Source organism: Lynx canadensis, chromosome D1, assembly GCF_007474595.2.
Source record: "Lynx canadensis isolate LIC74 chromosome D1, mLynCan4.pri.v2, whole genome shotgun sequence".
In the NCBI taxonomy this organism is placed as follows: Eukaryota; Metazoa; Chordata; class Mammalia; order Carnivora; family Felidae; genus Lynx; species Lynx canadensis.
The window spans coordinates 89,502,171-89,523,532 of NC_044312.2; the positions used below are offsets into that span (position 1 = coordinate 89,502,171).

General features: G+C 45.8%; 1 protein-coding gene across 1 annotated transcript in view; it reads right to left on the reverse strand.

The window, feature by feature from the left end:
* The window catches only part of PAMR1 (peptidase domain containing associated with muscle regeneration 1), a 75,876-nt gene that overhangs the window by 30,513 nt on the left and 24,001 nt on the right, over positions 1–21,362 (reverse strand). The window contains exons 3-4 of the mRNA XM_030332874.1: positions 19,361–19,489; positions 2,847–2,961 (exon numbers count right to left, since the gene is read on the reverse strand). Coding sequence (XP_030188734.1) covers positions 2,847–2,961; positions 19,361–19,489 — 244 coding nt within the window. The remainder of the gene's footprint in view (positions 1–2,846; positions 2,962–19,360; positions 19,490–21,362) is intronic.

A 21,362-nucleotide genomic window follows, 5' to 3' on the forward strand; every position in this document is an offset into this window, starting at 1 on the left:
TCTTCTCCTCCGAGTTTTGGAGAAGAAGCAGGAAAAGACAGAAGAGTGCACAACTGCCACCTGAAAAGCTGGGACAAGGGTCTATTTCTACCACTTGGGGTGAAATGTTCAATAGTCAGGATTAGAGAACACTAGAACATAGTGAATCAGTATATTTTAAATGCACCTAAGGATCTTACGAAAAAGAAGCCCTCTAACTACGTATGGCTAGTGTTTGTTTTACAAAGTTTTTATCACAAAACTTTTTGTAAAGGACTGTAAGGGCCACTAATCATGCTTTGTGAAACGTGGTCTGATATCTAAGGACCTGACTTCTCATCCAGATGCCACTGCTAGGTCACAGTGGGCCTTGACAGATGAGTTCTTTCTCCAGACTTTAGTAACTCTGTCTGAAAAGGGAAGGAGGAGGGACAAGGCCACCACCCAAAAGAGACCACAGCTTTTTCTGAGACCAAAATATGAGACAGTCCAAGTTGTATTTATGTTCATACCCTCGTTCATTCATGTAGTTAACATCTATCTGTGGCAGGCCTGCTCTGTGGCTGGCGCTGTTCTAGGTGCTGAAAGCACAGCAGTGACCCAACTAAATACACCCAACTAGTGCCTGCCCTAATGGAGAGTAGTTCTGATTTGGTGAACAAATAATAAGCAAGGAAACCAGAATACAAGGTAATCTCATAGAGTATTAAGCACTGTGAATAAAATAAACTGGGTAAGAGCATGAAGAGTAACTGGGGAGGGTAAGCTTTTTATGCAATGTGGTCAAGGAAGACCTCTCTGAACTTGATATCTGGGCAGACACTTACATGATGAAACAGAGCCAGTCATGTGAAGGTCATGGGGAAGAGAGGCCCAGGCAGGGGGCTCTGCAAGTGCAAAGGCCCTGAAGCAGTAATGAGTTTGGTGCATTTGAGGAACTGAAAGAAGGTCAGGGATGCTGCATGATGGAGTGTAAAGAGGAGACTGGAATGAACTGAGGAGGAGAGCAGGATCTAGATCCAGCATCCTGAATCCAGATTTGATTCCAAGCCTCATAGGAAAAAACTGGAAGGTTTCGACAACAGAACTGGACTTAGGATTTTAAAGGGTCACTCTTGTCACTGAGGAGAGAAAGGAGCAGAGCTGACAAGAGTGGAAACATGAGCCAGTTAGGAAGCCGTGAGAGAACTGAGGTGAGACTGTGGTGGTATAAAGTGGAATAGTGACACTAGAGTCAGATGCGGATGGATTTGAGATTACTTTACAGGTAATAAAATAGATTTTGTGGTGGTCTGGCTGTGGTAGGTGATAGAAAGAGGGGCATCAGGGATGACCGCTTGGCTTTTGGTCTGAACACTGTACATATGCATCAGTGTTTCCTATTATTATTATTATCACTGGGCAGCAGGTCCAGATTTGACTAGAAGGAAAGAAATCTACCTATTTGCAGGCCTCCCTAGGGGCGTTCCCAGGCAGGTGATGTGCTTCTCCAATCCCTCCACCATTTTGGGTTTTTGCTTGGGGACAGATTTCCTTTATATCCTGGATCTTGGAGAAGCTCCTCCTTTAAGGGGACCCTTTAAGGGGACCATCTGGCCTGGTCCCTGAGGTGCTGAAATAATATGCAGCATTTAACACCTCCCCTCACCATCTCTGGCAGACCCCACCTGAAGCACCTGAAGCAGAAGGGTGTGGGCCTTCAGATGTTCCTTGTGCTAACCTTCCTCTAGAAAAGTCCAATTGATGAGACTCACTCCCAACCCCAGATCCTACAGGAATGGGGAGACCAGCCACTGAGGGCCAGCCTTGATGAGGAGAACTGAGAAGGGGACCTGTTTTGCTGGATCCTTCCCGGGCAGGGTACCATGCGGTCCCTCCTAGAGGATAGAAAGCCATCTGAGGAGCCAGCTGGAATGTGGAAACTTCCACTGATCCATCCAGAAAATACTTATTGAAAACCCATGCCCTAGAAGATTAGAAATTTCCATTACTGCCAACCTCCCCCCCTGGTTAGAAAAGGAAGAGCTAAGTGGACAATATCCCTAGAAATCCTAGGGGTGAGTGGGTCACTCTGATTCCCTAGAGAGTTAAAGGAGAGGTGTTTGCCAGGAAAAAGGAGATACACTGGAGGCAGGGAGAAGTTCTTTCAATGTTCATTCATGCAACAAGTATCTATCAAGCACCTATGATGTGTACCGCGTACTGTACCCAGCACTAGGATGCAGCAGTGAACAGTTCTCTCTTGTGTTATTTATCTACAGTTACAACAAGACTGGATCTACACTTTGTACTATGGCATAAATTGCATATTTGTGAGGACCCCAAAGCTTCATAAGAAGAGATGACTTATCTTCCATGCAAGTGAAAAAAATTGGTTTATTTGTTACAGATGTGGTTGTTGTTTTCTGAGGACATCAGCGAAAGGAGCTGATGAGTATAAATTCCTTGAAGGTTAGATCCGTGCCTTTTAATTTTTTCACTTTCCTCCCATAGAACCCAGCCCAGTACTGGGTGAACAGGAAGACTTGGTAAAGATTTGTGGATGGGTAGACTGCTATCAGTATTCTGTTTTGTTGGTGTTATCCTTGGTTCAAAATTACCTAAGCAACCCCTGTTCTAGGGCAGTGAATGACAAACATTTCATTGGTCGTAGTTTTGACCAGGTTTATTCCATGGAATTGCCAAGACGTTAAAAACAAACAAACAAACAAACAAAAGGCTCCATTGTACATTTTCTGAATACGGTACATTTTCTGAATTTTCTGATGGTTAGCCTTTGGTCACTAGGATCCAGGGCACTCAGTCCTCTTACTGTGTTTCCGTATAACCTCAAACTCCATAATTCTGATCCCAGCCCCTTCCCTTACCTTAGCTGGATGATGAACCCAGGTTTGGCATGAATGGTCCATTCACAGTGAGCATTTAGAGGGTAGCTCTCCAACAAAATCTGACCCTTTGAGGCTCGCAGAACCTGGCCACATCCTGGGAAGAGAAGATTGGGGCATGGAAATTGGAATAAACAGGAAAGAGATGGCAGAAGGTCTCAAAGAGCCTTTGTGCTCATCCCACACCCCTGAGAGCAGAATGGAGAAGGAAATTACTTTCTCAAGCACCTGGCAATGTGCTAGGAAATTTGCATAGGTTAATTCACTTAATCTACTCAACAGCTTGAAAAGGGAAGTAATATCATTCCAGTTTTCCATCTGGGAAAATGTATAACAAGAGAGTTAAAGAAATAGCTTGTTGAGGAGCTCCTGGGTGGCTCAATCAGTTAAGCACCTGACTTTGGCTCAGGTCATGATCTCACGGTTCATGGGTTCGAGCCTCACATCGGGCTCTGTGCTGACAGCTCAGAGCCTGGAGCCTGTTTCAGATTCTGTGTCTCCCTCTCTCTCTGCCCCTTCCCTATCTGTGCTCTTCTTGCTCTCTCAAAAATAAACATAAAGGAATTTATCCAAGGGATACAGGAGTACTGATGCATAGGGGCACTTGTACCCCAATGTTCATAGCAGCACTCTCAACAATAGCCAAATTATGGAAAGAGCCTAAATGTCCATCAACTGATGAATGGATAAAGAAATTGTGGTATATATACACAATGGAGTACTATGTGGCAATGAGAAAAAATGAAATATGGCCCTTTGTAGCAACGTGGATGGAACTGGAGAGTGTAATGCTAAGTGAAATAAGCCATACAGAGAAAGACAGATACCATATGGTTTCACTCTTATGTGGATCCTGAGAAACTTAACAGGAACCCATGGGGGAGGGGAAGGAAAAAAAAAAAAAAAAGAGGTTAGAGTGGGAGAGAGCCAAAGCATAAGAGACTGTTAAAAACTGAGAACAAACTGAGGGTTGATGGGGGGTGGGAGGGAGGGGAGGGTGGGTGATGGGTATTGAGGAGGGCACCTTTTGGGATGAGCACTGGGTGTTGTATGGAAACCAATTTGTCAATAAATTTCATAAAAAAAAAATAAAAAAAAATAAAATGCAAAAAAAATAAAATAAAAAAAATAAACATAAAGAAATTAAAAAAAAAAAAGAAATAGCTTGTCGAGCCACTAAGTGACAGAGCAGAGGTTCAAACCTAACTGTATCTGAATATAAAGTCCAAGCCACTCTATCATTCTGCCTCCCCAAGACTTCCATATGCCAACCTGCTGACTCCACCCTGAAAGGCTTTATTTTTAACTATTTAGAGAGAGAGAGAGAGAGCATGAGTGGGGCAGGGGTAGAGAGAGGGCGAGAGGAGGAGGGAGGGAGAGAGAGACAGAGAGACAGAGTGGGAGAGAGAGAATCCTAAGCAGGCTTTGCACCATCAGCATAGAGCCCAACTTGGGACTTGAACCCACAGACTGTGAGATCAAGACCTGAGCTGAAGACTTATGCTTAACCAACTGAGCCACCCAGGATCCCCCACCCTAAAAGGCTTTGAAAGTAGACACAGTGGCCTTTGTCTGAAGCCTAAATCTGCATAAGACCCTTGGTCTGTGTTCCCTGAACATGCTCTACTCCACAAATACAACCCCAAAGCAACTCTTTCCTGACCTCTTTCTATCCACTTAGAACATTTATGTGTCAATTTTTGTTCTACGTGCAATTATGTAATAAATGCCTCTTTAACACATGACACCAGAAGGGGGACATGCTCTCCACCAGCTGGGCTGCATTACTGGTTTTCTATTTTTTTCCTAGCCCCCAACCCCTTTTTTCCAGACAAACTTTCATGAAAACCACCAATTAGAAAACATGGATCCAAGAGGTTCTCCTGCTTGAAACTGGGGGTCAAAAGCCCTCCACCCTCACTATCGCCCTGGTTCCTTGAGTTACCTCCCAGGAATCACTAAGATTTGAAAACCACTGGACTAAGTCTTCATTAAAATACGTCATATTCTCTAGTGTTAAGATAAGCACAGGTGTGCAAGATGCACCCTAGTTTCACAAAAGAGTTTGGGGAAAATGTCTTGAATTGGTTTATAGGAATAAAATTATCTGGGTCATGTAAGTAAACACTATTTTCTACCAGAGTTGTCAAACTACAATCCATGGGCCAAATGTGGCTCACTGCCTGTTTTTGCCCATAAAGTTTTATTGGAACAGAGCCACACCCATTTTTTATTCATGGTCTATGGTTGCTTTCAAATTATAATGTCAGAGTTGAGCAGTTCTGACAAGAAACAGACAGCGGGGCCCACAAAAATGAAAATATTTACTAGCTGCTCCTTCACAGAAAAAGTTTATCTAACCCTGCTCTATACAGAAATCCAGTTTGACCTCATAAACTCTAGGTATGCAGTTACACTCAATAGCTCCTCCCCCCAAAGTATAAATTCTCATCGCTTAGAAGAAAAATATTAACGTCAGTGGACACTGCTCCATGGCAAGATGGTGGTGGTGACGTTTCTACAATGTCAGGGAAAGAGCTCAGATTCTGCTTCCGATGAGCTGTGAGGTGTGAGCCTTCGGCTTTTGTGACACCTACTGCCAGGCTGGTTGCACAAGTCATGTCTTTGCTCGGACTTTCACTTTTGCTGCTGTCCTGGTCTGCCAGGGAGAAGCATGGTCCACCTCTTTCCACTGGGGGTCCTCGTCCCGCCCAGCCTCCGCCATCCCTCTCTGCAATCCGTTTCACCAATATTTGAGTCTCCGCACAGCAGCCAAAGCCACCTCTTAAAGAGATAAATTAGATCACATTGCTTTCTTGATTCCTCCAAAGGCTTTCTTGACCCTCCAAAGGCTTCCCGCTATGCAAATACCTTCCCACAGATGTTCATGGCCCGGCCTCACTGAGTGCCCAAGCCCACCCTCTGCCCGGTCCCCACTCCCGCTCATCTGTCTCCTCACACTGCCCCAGGGACACCAGCCTCATTTCTGTCCCCAACTCTGGGCCTTGCCCTTGCTGCTCTTAGCCTGGCAGGTTTGTCTTCTTCCACATCTCTGTTCTTTGCGAATTCAGTTCAAATGCCATTGCTTCAAAGAGACCCCATGTCTCTACAGGAACTGCCTTTATTCTACTTTTGTTTTCTTCATAACACACATCACTATTTGGAATTATCTAGCTTATCTGCTCACTCACTTTAGTAGAGCTGGGACCTTTTCTAGCTCGTACACCTGGAATGGAGCCAGGTATGTAATAGGTTGAACGAATGAATGAATGAATGAATGATGATACTATCACAGGCCAGGCACTGGCTGAAACATTTACAAACACCCTCTCATTTAATGCTCTTGAGAAACCTAGGAGAACACCATTCATCTCTCCATTTCCCAGATGCCGAACACTGAGGATAGAAGTTAGGTGACTTCCTCAAGGCCAGAAGGCCAGGAGGTCAAAGTCTGCAATCGAGTGTTTTAACTCTACAGTACTGGTTAAGAATGGAGACTTCAGAGCCCCCACTGCCCTCGGTTTGAGACTCAGCTTTATCTTCATTGGCTGTGTGGCTTGGGGCAAGTTACCTCCTCTCTCAGAACCTCAGGAAACCGGAACCAAATGGGAATAAAACTGGCACCTACGTCATGTGATTTTGTGAGACTTGAATCAGGTTATGGGCGGAAAGCCCTAAGCAGAGACATCAGTAAATGTTAGCTGCTGCTGGTTGGTGGCAGAACCGGGATTTGAACTTGGATCCGTCTAGTACCAGTGCTGGGTCTTGGCTGGTATGTTCAACTGTCTTGGGGGCTTTCTAGGGTAGCTCTGTCCCACTCACATTTCGAAGCAGTAGGATTTTTCCACTGCCCTGAAAAAGAGACATTGAATCTCCCCTCACCCCCACCCTCAGCCGTGTTTTCTGAAGTGCACGTTCCTCCTTCCTGCACACCTCACACGCCATCGCCCCCATCCGCCCATCTGCTGCCCGGCTACGGAAGTGATACGTTGGGTGTGAGAGACAAAAAAAGAAACCTGCCTGCACAGCCTCCACCCTTTGGGGACTGGCAGCTTCCCAGCCTGCAAGGTGTTAAATCCCAGCTCCCACAGCAAACCTCCTGCAGGGACCCTGAGTGAGAACCAGCAGCAAATGCTGCCTGCCTGCTTCCCTGCATATGGAAGCTGGACTCAGGCAGCAGGGAAACCGGGCCTCTCCTCATGGCCGGGGGTGCCGGTGCCCATCCCAGTCAGGTCTCCTTGGCAGGACCATTCAGGCTTTAGCCAGACCCAGGATCTCATGCAGCCTCTGGAGAGGCTGGGGGCTCCATTCCCACCCGGGTGCTGGCCCCTGGCCATGTGAAATGCAAGACCACTTGGTCCTGCAGGCCCGGGGCTGTCCTTCAGAAGTAGCCAGGACTCCAAAGCACATGCCATGCCTCGGTTCTTCCTGATGTTTTCCTTCTCCCTCTGGGGGGAAGGGAGGAGTTGACCCCAAGACGGCGGACAAGTTCCAACCAAACAGACACAAAGAGGCCACTTCTCAGAAATGTGCTCAGGGGAGGGGTGCTGGGCACAGGGGAGAGGAGGAAGGAGCCCTACCCCCTGCCCACCCCAAGGGGCTCCTTCAGCTCCCTTTCCACTCTTGCCTCCTCCCCGGGAACTGGCGGGCCTGGGTGCAAGGCGGACTCAGTGCACCTCTCTGTCTAGAGCAGAACAGTGAACACAGCTGAGTGTTCCCGCCAAGGAGGCACTGCTGGCCAACCAAGCAGGTGGTCCTGAGTCTGAAAGACCAGAGCAGGCAGTGGGCCCGGAAACGTGCTCAGATTCCCCGACGATGTCTTGTTGCAGGGGGAAGTGGGGCGTGTGTGTATGCGTGTAGGGGTGTTTGCCAGCGAAGCCACACTGTCCCCTGGGCTCTCAAATCCTGGACTCCTCTCCAACCCCGCCACCCCCCGACCCTTCTCTGTTGCTATGAGCCAAAATAGGAGAGTTAGCTGGAGAGACCCTACTGCTGCAGAGCCGAAGGGAAATCTCCATTAATTTCTAAACCGGCAAGAGAGCTGGAAGGTTCCCAACAAAAATGAACACCGCAGCACTCAGACAAAAGTCTTGCTATCTCCAGCATGGAGGGTGGGGAAGGAGGAGCAAGAGACAGACACAACAAGCTTCTGAGACATGGTTGGGGTTTTGTTGTGTTTGTTTTATTTCTTAAATCTTTCCTCTTGGGAGTGGTGGGGGGGGGGTGCAGAAAGGAGTAAAGAAAGCAAGCATTCAGACAGAGACATTTGCATGTTCTTCCCTCCTTCTGAGAGGACTCCAGGGCAAGACTCAAAATGATTAAGGGGCAGTCGTGAAGTCAGGCTGGGTCCGCTTCCGCTCAGCCTTTTACTAGCTGTGTGACCCCAGACAAGTTCTCCAGATTCTCAAGGCCAAGACTTCCTCCTTTGGAAATGAGAATGTTCCTTCCACCATGTTGTTGTTTTCTTATTTGTTGTAAGGATTAAACAAGATAGATCATTTTGTAAAGCATTTAGCATAGTACCCGATAGGTAAAATGCTCAATAAATGGCAACTAATTGTGTTATTTCTCGAGTCCTGTCTGGATCTGAGACGCTATTTTGGCGCAAGACTCGCTGGGGATGCCCCAGCCTGCTCCAAGGCTCCTAAGGGCCTCCTGACAGCATTGGCTACATCCCTAAACCCATTTAGACCCAGGAACCCAGACACTGATGGCAGAAGAAATGCCTGGATGATGACATGGGGACGACCCACGTTCCAGGCCAGGAGCCGTGGGGGAGCTCACACCTTTCACGTGACTTGTATCATCCTACCATGACCTGCTAGGCCCCTGCACAGGAACTCGGAGTGAGGACCTCAAGTGCCTCCCACAACAAGAAACGATTTAGGATAGGGGGTGAGAGACTGGGCTCTGGGGCCTGGCTTCTGAATTGGCATCTTCCCTCTGCTACTTACAAGCTACATGACAATAGGGAAGTTACTTCACCTCCCTGTGCCTCAGTGTCCTCACCTATAAAACAGCTTTGATGCGGAATGATGGCTTAAGACATGAAGGCACTTAGAACAATGCCTGGTTCATAATAAGTGCTAAAAGATGGCTTTTATCAGGGGCTCAGATCTTAATCAGGAACCGTCAGATGTCTAGGAATAACTCCATGGCTCACCTTATGATTTGGCCTATAATCTCAACTAATTTGATACATTAGAGTGATGGTTTACTGAATTGTTTGCCTCCCCCCGCCCCATGACACAGTTCTGTGAGAGCAGGGGCCTTGTCTGTCTTGTTCACACCTTTATATGCATGGAGTAGGTGTCCAAATAATTGTTAACTGAATGAATGCCTATACCAGATAAACTCAAACATCTCCCCGCCCAATCAAACCATTCTGAAAGCCCCTCATCTCTGTACTAAGCGGTCTGTCCACTTAGTTGAAACAACTGGCCAGCAAGAACAGTGTCTGCCACTTTGCTGTAGAAAGTCTGTCCTCCCCAAAGTCATCAGGATCTTTGCAAAAATAGTAGAGATTGAACTCTGCCAATCCAACTCAAAAGAGAGGATCTGGGCTTGGGTAGCACAGAGAACTTCAACTGCTGAATAAAAAAAAAAAAAAAGGATTTCTCTGTGCTTTAGTTTGGCTGATTTCTATTAAATATGTGTTTAAGTTCCCCAGTCCTTTCTTCATTGTGACCAATCAACTGTTAATCCCCTCCAATGAATACAGTAGTGTGTGTGTGTGTGTGTGTGTGTGTGTGTGTGTGTGTGTGTGTAGACTGGTTTTCGGTTATGAAATTTCTTTTTAACACTTTCCAAATATATCCTGAAATTTCTCATCTCTTCTTTCCTGTGGAACCTTTAGTATATTTAAAGTTATTTTATTTCATTTATTTATTTATTTTTATGTAAGCTCTACGCCCAACATGGGGCTTAAACTCATGACCCTGAGATCAAGAGTTGCATGCTTTACTACCAACTAAGCCCGCTGGGTGCCCCTATTAAAAAGCGTTTTTTTTTTTATTCCTTAACCGAAAATTCCAGTATTTGATCATGCATGGTCTGTTTCTTTTGACTGATTTTTTCTCTACACTGAAGGCTATATTCTCTTGCTTCTTCACAATAGAAAATACATATTTTTCTTTTGACTGGTAATATCCTTTCCTCTATTAGGCAGGGAAGATGAGGGGCTGATCATTTGGAACCAATCAGAAATTAAACTAGTATGAAGCAGGACGGGATATATGATTCTTCTAGAGGGATCTTGAAATTGAAGCACCAGAAACCTAAAAAAAAGTCTGTCTTTGATTTTCAACACTCCCCCTGAACCTCCCCCCCTCAGCTTCCTCCACCTCCATAATTGTAAGACTGGGAAACTGTGAGCTTTTGAGACTTTGAAATCACCAAGTTTTTGAAGTTGCAAAACTCCAGCATCCCGAGATCTTCTGCTTTGCAGTCTTGCCCGAGACTCTGCTTGCTCGGCGCAATTTCATTTAAGAAAATACTTGAATTGCCTTTACTTTGGGGTCTCCTTTAGATACAAGTTCAGCAGGCTGGCCCACAGGTTCATCACAAGTCTGGCTAGCCCCCCCACCCACCCACCTCTTCCACCTGCCCTGCCCTCAGCTTCATAGCTAGCCCTGGTCTAAGGTATCCTGGATGACCCGCCTACCCAGGAAGAACTTATTCCTCTGGAATTTAGATTCTTTTAGATTTTGTGTTCACGGATACTTGACAGCTTTAAAGAAAACTGTGGATTTTCTTTGGTTTATCAAGTGATTTCTTGCTATTTGAGCAGGAAGGAAGGCCTTTTTCATGTCCTCCTACACCCTCACCAGAAACTGAGCAATGATTGATGAGTTCTTTGACAATATAAAATCCTCTTCAGGGGCGCCTGGGTGGCTCAGTCGGTTAAGTGGCCGACTTCGGCTCAGGTCATGATCTCGCGGTCCGTGAGTTCGAGCCCCGCGTCGGGCTCTGTGCTGACAGCTCAGAGCCTGGAGCCTATTTCAGATTCTGTGTCTCCCTCTCTCTGACCCTCCCCCGTTCATGCTCTGTCTCTCTCTGTCTCAAAAATAAATAAACGTTAAAAAAAATTTTTTTTAAATAAAATAAAATAAAATCCTCTTCAAAGGTTCAGACATGAATTCCCTGCAGTCACAACTTTAGCAATATAAAATATATGTAAATATATATAGTATATATATAAATATATATATAGTATATATATATAATATATATATAACTTTCATATAATTTTATATGAGATGTAAAATACTACTTACCATATAATACTTGTTCTGGGAAGATTACCTCCTCATGCCTGGTATATATTTTCTTGTTCCTTAGGGAATTCTACTTTACTATTTTTGCTCTCTGGCCCTACATTCATTTCTTTCCCAAACAAAAGAAAAAAAAAAGAAAAACAAGAGCTCTCTTGCTGTCTCTTGCTTAGTAATGATAAGAATGGCAACCACCATTTATTGAGCATTTACTATGACTCAGGCTCCATATTAAGGGATTTACAGATAGTGCTTCATTTAACCCTCCCTCACAAAAATCCACAAAGGGCCCACTATTATGATCCCATTTTGTAAATGAGGAAACAGATTTACAAAGATTGAGTCACTTTGCCCCAAGTCACAGAGGGAGGAGAGATTCAAATCCAGGTCCTACTAGTTCCAAGCCCAGTTGGTAACCACCACAGAATACAGTTCCCAGTTTGGATCCACATGGGCATCTTTCCTTCCCTGGAAGTTTCAGGACACATAAGTCCAGAACAAGATGAGGCAGTTTTCAGGGACTCCTCCTTGGTGATTCTATGGTTCCCTAGGAAGACAGCTCCATATATCAGTAGCACATAGATTTGTGAGCCTTCTTGCTCACGCTCTCTCTCTCAAAATTTGCTCTTGATCATTCCACATTATGGCTCAAGAACAAGGCTACACAAATCGTCCTCCTGTCTCATATTCTAGCCCATGTTTTTAGGCATGGCTCGTGGCCAGTTCCTCTGTTCTATCCAAAATATGGCTAAGAAGATAAAATGTATTAAGGGTCCATAATCTCTCCTCATAAATCCTCTCTCATCTGGGTTGACTTCCTAACCTTCCATCCCCTAGATTCTCCATAGCCTGAAAGTCTGGGCCACTGCAATGTGAGCTGAAGGTATGGCATCCTGGGTGGCTCTTCTGTCCTCTCATTGCTCATCTCATTCGGTGGCTAAAGAACTCAGCCTGAGGGCCACGTTAAATAAGCTCCACTCTGGGGCACCTGGGTGGCTCAGTCAGTTAAGCATCTGACTTTGGCTCAGGTCATGATCTCGTAGTTCATGAGTGCGAGCCCCGTGTAGGGTTCCGTGCTTCTGATTCTCCCTCTCTGTCCCTCCCCACTCACACTCTGACTCTCTCTCTCAAAAATAAACATTAAAAAAATTAAAACAAACTAAAAGTAAGTAAATTAAACAAGCAAACAAATTCCACTCTGAAGTACAATGAAGTGGTTCCACTTAAGAAGTCAACTTTCCAGTTTATGAAGCCTTGGGAGGCTTCATAAGAAGTCAACTTTCCAGTTTATGAAGACTTGGGAAGCCTTAATGTTGACTTGAGATATCAGTGCCTTTTTAGCCACCGTCCAGCTCACAGTTCATAATAACCACTCCCTACAAAAGGAACCAGGATTCATGGAGAAATGGCTGGCGCCAGGACTTGGACATAAACAATCAAGGTGAACTTGAAACATCTGGTTGAGGGGCGGGCAGAAGGAAAGCAAGGAAGTGCCTAGAGAATAATGCTATAGAGTTGGCTTGAAAGGTCTTCACTGGTCAATTCTGGGACAATTTGAGCATCAGAAAGAAAAATGAGGATAACATTGCAAAATATGGAAAAAATTTAAATTCATGCGTTCATAGTGCTGTAAAAGAGAAAGTCAGATGTGAGAAAATGATCATTGGTGGATCCAGGTGAAGGGCATATGAACGTACTATTCTTTCAGCTCTCCGTGAATATAAAATTTTTCAAAATAAAAAGTTGGAGGAAGGAAGAAAGAATCAGCTCCTTTCTGAAGCCTGGAATACTCTGAGCTTACTAAACCAATCTTCCGCAGGCAAGAGGATGTGAAGAAAGTCCTCTCCTGGGCTCACTGACCTCAGGCCCTTCTCCTATGAACTTGGTTAATATAATCTGTCAATTGTTATGAATGAATCAATCACCTAACGAGTTTTAAGACTGTCATACTAATTATTAAGAATACTGTCAAGGACAGTGAGCAAATAAAGGTGCTATAGCATCTGCTCAATACTGAATGCTCTATAATTCAAATATGAAATATTCTGATCCTTTGTGGCATTTGCCTGTCTCTTCTCTTTCCAAGGTTCTATATGGCACTCAGGAAAAAAATGCCAGGGCTCCACAGTTCTTACTCAGCAGGAAGCCCTCCTTCTGAATTAAACAACCTGAAAGGATCACTTGGGTGCCATCTACTGGGTAAATGCTTGCATTGCTCCAGCCAGGAACAGGGCACCAAGCGTTCAGCTCCTTCTTTATACAGGCAGGCAGCATAGTGCCCAGCAGTAGGCAAGCGCTCAGCAAACAGCGAAATGAATTACTTCCTCCTTTGAATTCCCTTCACATTTATTTTATGCCAGTATGAGGTGCAGGTGATAAGAACCTAGTCTTCTCACAGTCAAGCCCTGTTTCCATAAGTTGGATTGTAAACTCATTGAGGGCTCATTGTTCTCCCTGGTGACCGACCCCTAAGAAATGCTTCATAAATGCTTATGACTGTGATCAAACAACATACAATGTGCGAAAAGAGGCTTTCAGAACAAGCATAATGAAATTGAACAAGCATAACCGAACCAACACAGAATGAGATAGGAATCTGGCCATTATTCTGTTTGTTTCATAGCGCTGACCACATTCCAATTTTTTTTTTTTTTTGGTCTCTCCTCTCTATATTGCAAGATCCAAAATTACAGGGACCATATCTGTCTTGCCGTTGTATGTCCAGGACCTAGGAGCATCTATTTAAGAAATATTTTTAGGGGGCGCCTGGGTGGCTCAGTCGGTTGAGTGTCTGACTTTGGCTCAGGTCATGATCTCATGGTTCCTGGGTTTGAGCCCTGCGTCAGGCTCTGTGCTGAACGCTTGCTCAGAGCCTGGGGCCTGCTTCAGATTCTGTGTCTCCTTCTCTCTCTGCCCCTCCCCTGCTCACACGCTTCGCTCTTTCAAAAATAAATAAATGTAATTAAAAAAAATTTTTTAAAGAAATATTTTGGGGGGTGCCTGGGTGGCTCAGTCGGTTGAGTGTCCAACTTGGACTCAGCTTATGATCTCGGGTTTTGTGAGTTCAAGCCCTGCGTTGGGCTCTGGGCTGACAGCTCAGAGACTGGAGCCTGCTTCTGATTCCGTGTCTCCCTCTCTCTCTGTCCCTTCTCTGCTCTGCTCTGCTCACGCTCTGTCTCTCTCTCTCTCTCTCTCAAAAATAAATAAACATTAAAAAGAAATCTTTTTTGAATGGATGGGTAGATTAACAAATGATGCTCTCCGCTCTCTTTCCTAGGGTTCATGACCAGTTGCCCTGTTATCTGCTATCCTCAAGAAACCCTTGATCCTACACATGGGCACTCTCACTATCCAACCAGTCAGATTCCATATACAGCCAACTTTTATACTGAGGCTAAAGCCAAGACTCAACCAATAGATGTTATTTGGAAAGGCTCACGCACAGGATTTCTTTGGGCAACTGCTCTCCTTCTGTCTTGTTACTACTTGCTTTAGCACTCTCCTGTATCCAAATATTCTTCTCTTTCCCTGTCCTGTCCCTAAACAACTCACTTATTTATATGCAGGGACTGGAGAACCATTTAGGAAATAATTGTACCCCTCCTCCTTGGGATGGTGTACACTTCCCTACTTGACTGATCGGGGGCTTGGCCGTGTGACTTTTTTGGGGAAGTTAGTGGATGTGACGGGAGCAGAGGCCTTAAATGTGCCTGTGTGTTTGGCGCGGCCTCTAGTGTTTTTGCAACCCACCCTGAGCAGAGGACGTCCCAAGTAGCTGCTGCTCTTTTGGGGCTGAGCCCTGAAGCCGGAGCGCAACCCAGGCCAACCCCGCTGAAATCAGTTGAACCTCAGCCAACCCACAGACGCATGACAAAGGAAAATAAACATTTGTCCCTTTGAGATGGTTTGTTACACACACACACACACACACACACACACAAATGACTAATACAGATGAACACCTTATCACCACTACTCCTGGAAGCTTCCACTTGGAAATTCTGCTCTATGATCACAGTACCCCTCCCTCCTACACGTTCCGCTACTCTATTGACACTGCACCTGCTTTTCCACCTCACTGACACCTCTGGTCACTGCCCTTTCTCCAGCCTCTTTCCGGTTTCATGTGGTCCCCAATCTGGACCATCATGTCTTAGCCAACGCGTGGACCTGCCAGATGACTGGTTTTATTCCCCTCTGCTGCCCTGCTGCCCGAGCACTGCCCAACCGTGTGGACTGTACCACCTACACAGGGGATCCAGCTACAGCGGGGTCCTTAGTCTGCTTGGACAAGCTTTACTTTGCCACGAGCTGGTGCCTTTCCTTAGTCCTCCTGCGGCTGTCCCAAACCTTCGGTCCTGCCCAGTCGCAGACGCACGTGCACTCTGCTGTCAGCAGGATTTCACTTCCCACTTCTCAGCGGAAAACAGAGCTGTCCGATGGGGCCTTGCCAGCAGAGGTAGGATGGCACTGTGCTTAAGGATGAGGGGTCTAGGGGCACTTGGGGGGCTCAGTGGGTTAAGCGTCCAACTCTTGATTTCAGCTCAGGTCATGATCTCACGGTTTGAGAGATCGAGCCCGGCATCAGGCTGTATGCTGACAGTGCAGAGCCTGCTTGGGATTATCTCTCTCTCTGTCTCTCTCTGTCTCTCTCTGTCTCTGCCCCTCCCCCACTCGTGCTCAATCTCTAAAATAAATAAACTTTCTCTCTCTAAAATAAATAAACTTAAAAAAAAAAAAAGAACAAGGGGTCTAGGGGCGCCTGGGTGGCTCAGTCAGTTAAGCATCCGACTTTGGGTCAGGTCATGATCTCTTAGTTCAAGGGTTCAAGCCCCACAACGGGCTCTGTGCTGACAGCTCAGAGCCTGGAGCCTGCTTCAGATCCTGTGTCTCCCTCCCTCTGCCCCTTTCCTACTCACGCTCTGTCTCTTTCTCTCTCTCAAAAATAAATAAACATTAAAAAAATTAAAATAAAAAAAAAAAACAAGGGGTCTAGAATCACACAGACCTAGGCACCTTCCTGTTTTACCCACAGGTGAACAAAGGCATAGCTCAACCATTACCTCCCCTGTCCCCGACTCCCTGGGATTAATTGTCCTTTTATCTATGTTCTCAGAGCACTTAGCCATACCTGGTTCACAGATTTTTCTTGGCTTCCCATTGCTCTTAGAATAACATCTAAACTCTTGGGGCACCTGGGCGACTCAGTCAGTTGAGCATCCAACTCTTGATTCCAGGATGGTGGGATTAAGGACCAGGTCAAGCTCCACACTGAGTGTGGAGCCTGCTTAAGGTTCTCTCTCTCTCCCTCTGCTCCTTTCCCCCACTTGGGTGTACTGTCTAAAATAAAATCAAGTTAAAGGGATGCCTGGGTGGCTCAGTCAGTTGAGTGACCCACTTCAGCTCAGGTCATGATCTCACAGCTCTCTCAGTGAGCTTGAGCCCTGCATCAAGCTCTGCGCTGACGGCTCGGAGCCTGGAGCCTGCTTCAGATTCTGTGTCTCCTCTCTCTCTGCCCCTGACCCACTTGCATCCTGTCTCTGCCTCTCTCTCAAATAAATACACATTAAAAAAGTTTTTAAATAAAATAAATAAAATGAAATAAAATTAAAAATAAAATAAAAATAAAATAAAATAATAAAATAAAATAAAATAAAATAAAATATAAAAACATCTAAACTCTTTACCTACTTTCCCTGACTCTAAGGTCATATGTGAGCCGACTCCGGCAGATGGCTCCACCCCATCTCATACCACTTCTCTGTTCACTCACAAAGAAAAAGAGCAACTTCCCATATCCAAAGGGGAGAAAACCCCAAAGTTGTCTCATTACTCCAAAGGTCAATGTGAAATCTAACCATGTACATTATATCTCTTCTTTCTTTTTTTTTTCTTTTTTTTTTTTAAACGTTTATTTATTTTTGAGACAGAGAGAGACAGAGCATGAGCAGGGGAGGGGCAGAGAGAGAGGGAGTCACAGAATCCGAAATAGGCTCCAGGCTCTGAGCTGTCAGCACCAAGCCCGACGCAGGGCTCGAACTCACGGACCATGAGATCATGACCTGAGCCGAAGTCGGACCCTTAACCGACCAAGCCACCCAGGCGCCCCATATCTCTTCTTTCTTAAACTTTTATTGAGGGCGCCTGGGTGGCTCAGTCCGTTGAGTGTCCAACTTCGGCTTAGGTCATGATCTCACGGTTTGTGAGTTCGAGCCCCGCATTGGGGTCTGTCCTGACAGCTCAGAGCCTGGAACCTGATTCGGATTCTGTGTCTCCCTCAGTCTCTGCCCCTCCCCCACTCATGCTCTGTCTCTCTCTGTCTCAGAAATAAATAAACATTAAAATTTTTTTTTAAAAACCCTTTTATTGAAAGTAGTTTTTATTTCTGGGCCACCTACCAGCTTGGCAATTAAGGAGCATATAGAACAATAATGATGTATTTATGTATTTGTTGAGCTTTTACTATGTACCAGATAAAGCATTAAGTGCTTCATATGCATTGTGAATTCTTGAACTAACCCTAGGAGGTAGCATTACTCCCACCGTAAAGAAAAGGAAACTGAGCTTAGCAAGGTTAAGCGACTTGGCAAAGGCCACGGTGCTAGTGACTGGCAAAATTACAGGTCTGCGTCATTCCAGAGCTTGTAGTCTTGACCTTTATGCTACACCATCCTCAGAGAACAGCGGCCAAAGGCAGACCAGGGTTAAATCCCACAGCTAATCCACCTAGAACCCACCTAAAATGACATTGAAGTTTTTAAATCTGCAACCAAAACCCAGCACTTTTAAAAGTATCTGTATTCTGGGGGTGCCCCAGTGGCTCAGTTGGTTGAGCCTCTGACTTTGGTTAAGGTCCTGATCTCAGGGTTCGTGAGTTCGAGCCCCACCCACGTTGGGCTTTGCAGTGATAGTGAAGAGCCTGCTTCAGATTCTCTGTCTCCCTCTCTCTCTGCCCCTCCCCTGCTCGTGCTCTCTCTCTCTCTCTCTCTCTCTCTCTCTCTCTCTCTCTCTTAAAATAAAAAAACATTTAAAAATGAATACATAAAATAAATTTATCCGTATTCTGGATAATTTAACATCCAGGTTCATCCGAAAATCCTAATACACCAATTTTCCTCCAGATAGAGCGGAGTCCCTCAGCTGCAGACCACACAGAGAATCCTTTGCCTGAGACTCTCGAAGCTCATGGCATTTTGCTGCAGGTGGGGTCAGGCAAAAAAAGCAACAGTACTCTATACTCATCTCTGCAAACTGGGACTATCATTCATAAGAGCAAATTCGCTCGGACTGTCAACTCATCCTGTTTCTGACTCAAATAGGGAGCATGTCGGGGCGCCCGGGTGGCTCAGTCGGTTGGGCGTCCGACTTCAGTTCAGGTCATGATCTTGCAGTTTGTGAGTTCGAGCCCCGCGTCGGGCTCTGTGCTGACCGCTCGGAGCCTGGAGCCTGCTTCGGACTCTGTGTCTCCCTCTCTCTCTGCCCCTCCCCCACTCACGCTCTGGCTCCCTCTCTCTCAAAAATAAACATCTAAAAACAAAACACAAATAGGGAGCACGTAACAGAGGCTTAACAAGATAACAGTCGGTGGCTCCAGACTCTCAGAGGGACAGTCACTGTCAGGGCACTGCGGAGGGGAGTTTTAAACTGAGAGGTTAGATTTCCACTCCGTTTTCAAGGGCTTATTGAAACTCAGAGGGGAACCCTAATAAAGATTAAGTAATTCTTAGAGACGAAGTCAAACCCAGAAAGAATCCCTTCCCTGGGAGAAGCGGCATGCCGACAATTTGATGTGGGTGCCAGGAATTTAACTCAGGATTCAAGAAATTCACCAATAGAACTTGATATTTAAAATGCACTACAGAACTCGGCATGGTTGAAGCCTCATTCACCGGTTGCTGACCACTGCTAACACACAACTGCTTCTGTGTTAACAGACACGAGGCGTGCTGGGTGCAGAATGTCTTGGCTTCATTTAGGAGAAAGGAGAAGATTTAAGAGCAGATATAAACCCCTGGTCGCCAATTCTAAACAGATGTCCACCATCCACACCCAGCAGATGGAAACACGCCTTTGTTTTTTTGTTTTTTTTAATAGTCTTACCTAGAAAGCCCTCTGGCCACAGCTTTCCAGAACTCAGATTCCAACAGACAAACCTTAGTGTGTTGCAAGCTGCCACGTGAACACAGCATGCACAGGGAGGGGGCCGCGTCGGGGTCTACTCACGCATGCAGTCTCCTCCGTACCAGCCCGCCCGGCACTCTGCGCAGTAGATGCCCTTCACGTAGAAGTCGTCCAGCGTGCCCCCCCACGAGCCGTTCCGGCAGGCCTTGCAGTTTTCAAAGATGGTACAGCCTGGAAAATTCCCCAGCAGAAGGATGTTAGATTAGGCACTTATGGGTTCTGGGGCTCCTGGGTGGCTCAGTCGGTTGATTGTCCGGCTTCGGCTCAGGTCACGATCTCACAGTTCGTGAGTTCGAGCCCCGCGTCGGGCTCTGCGCCGACAGCTCAGAGCCTGGAGTCCGCTTCAGATTCTGTGCCTCCCTCTCTCTCTCTGCCCCTCCCCCGCTTGCACTCTGTCTCCCTCTCTCTCTCTCAAAAATGAATAAATGTTTAAAAAATTAAAAAAAAAAAAAGCACTTACGGGCTCTAATGGACAGCAGGAGAGAGACACCGTAACTTCTCAGGGCCCATCTCAGATGAAGGCCTCTGGGCCTAGAAAGGTGCCTGAGCCCTTGGGAAAAGATACTCATTCCTAGGAAAATGCCAGAGTCACCAGAATCCCCAGCGAGGAGTCCAAGCGGGGGGGTGGTCTGAACCATCTTCCAAGTTAGTGGCTGACATTTTGAAGTAACATGAAACTACTTCTAGTAAAAGCTAGAATCTGTCTATCAACGTAGCATATTTATTTCTCTTTCTAAAAGTATTATGTCCATATTGTGGAATATTTAGAAAATTCAGACAGGCAAAGAGAATTAAATTAAAAACACCTAACAGTCCATCATCCAGGAACAACGATTGGTAACACACCCTCTCTGTGTATATACAAAAACACATTTTCTTAAAATTAAGCTTGTGTCATAGACTGTACATTCTGTTTTTGTAACTTACTTTTTCAGTTAATAATAGATAGTATCTTCCAGTTCTGTTAAATAGTCTTCTATACCATATACTTCCATAACCCAAGTATGCCAGGGAAACAACCTTAACGCCTAATAAGGGGCTCACCCCAGAACGTGTCGCCCTGCCCCCACCAGCAGGCCACACCAGAAGGTTGAGCAGCTCCCAGTTAAGGGTCATTTTTAAAACACAGTCTCTTGAGGGGAGGGGGGCAGTGATGAAAGATAGAGATAATTCGATCCCACTTATCAAAATGGAGAGCTAAGTTCTCCGGCTGTATTTCCCTGAGCAAACTGCTGAAGCTCTCCGTGCCCTCATGTTATCATCTGTAAAACAGGGGGTAAAAACTGTACCTGCCCCTAAGGGTTATTTTAAAAATTAAACGAACACATACATATAAAGGACTCGGCACATAGTACATACCCCCCAAATATGAACTATAATTCTTACTCTGCACTCCCATACCTGCACGTGGCTTATCCTACCACTGCACATAACCTGCTCAATGTTTAACTGCCTGTCTGTTCGCCTATGACGGACTGAGGTCAGGAACTGCATCTTGTTCAACAATATATTCCCAGCACTTAATGTGATATCTGGAACATAGCAAGTGTTCAATAAGTACTATTTGAATGAATGAATAAATGGAGGGGATGGACGGATGGAGGGAGGGATGGGTGGGTGGATGGAGAGATGAACTGCTAATCCCAGGTTTCTCAACCATTTGAGACAACCAGCGTTTCCTTGAGCTGATAGCACACCTCTGTGATCTGGGCTGAAACTGGGTTTTCATCCGCCCGTAGTGTGCACTTGTAGCCCTCTCTTTGCACACCACCCTGATGCGGCTTCCCTGTCCTAGTGCTTCCTCCCACCAGAGAAGAAGAGCTGCTGATATGATTCATCAAATCCCAGTGGGTCATGTGGCCCACAACCGGGTCCCAGGGGAGTCACCGTGCTTTCCAAAGGCCATCTTCACCCATGTGCCACTTTCCCCGCTTTGGTTCCTTATCCACTCTGCCACTGAGGAGGCAAACGGACTCCGAGTCTGCCCCTAACTACCCCGCCAACTCTCTCTCTGGGCACAGTAACTTCAAGGCCTTTGGGTGCA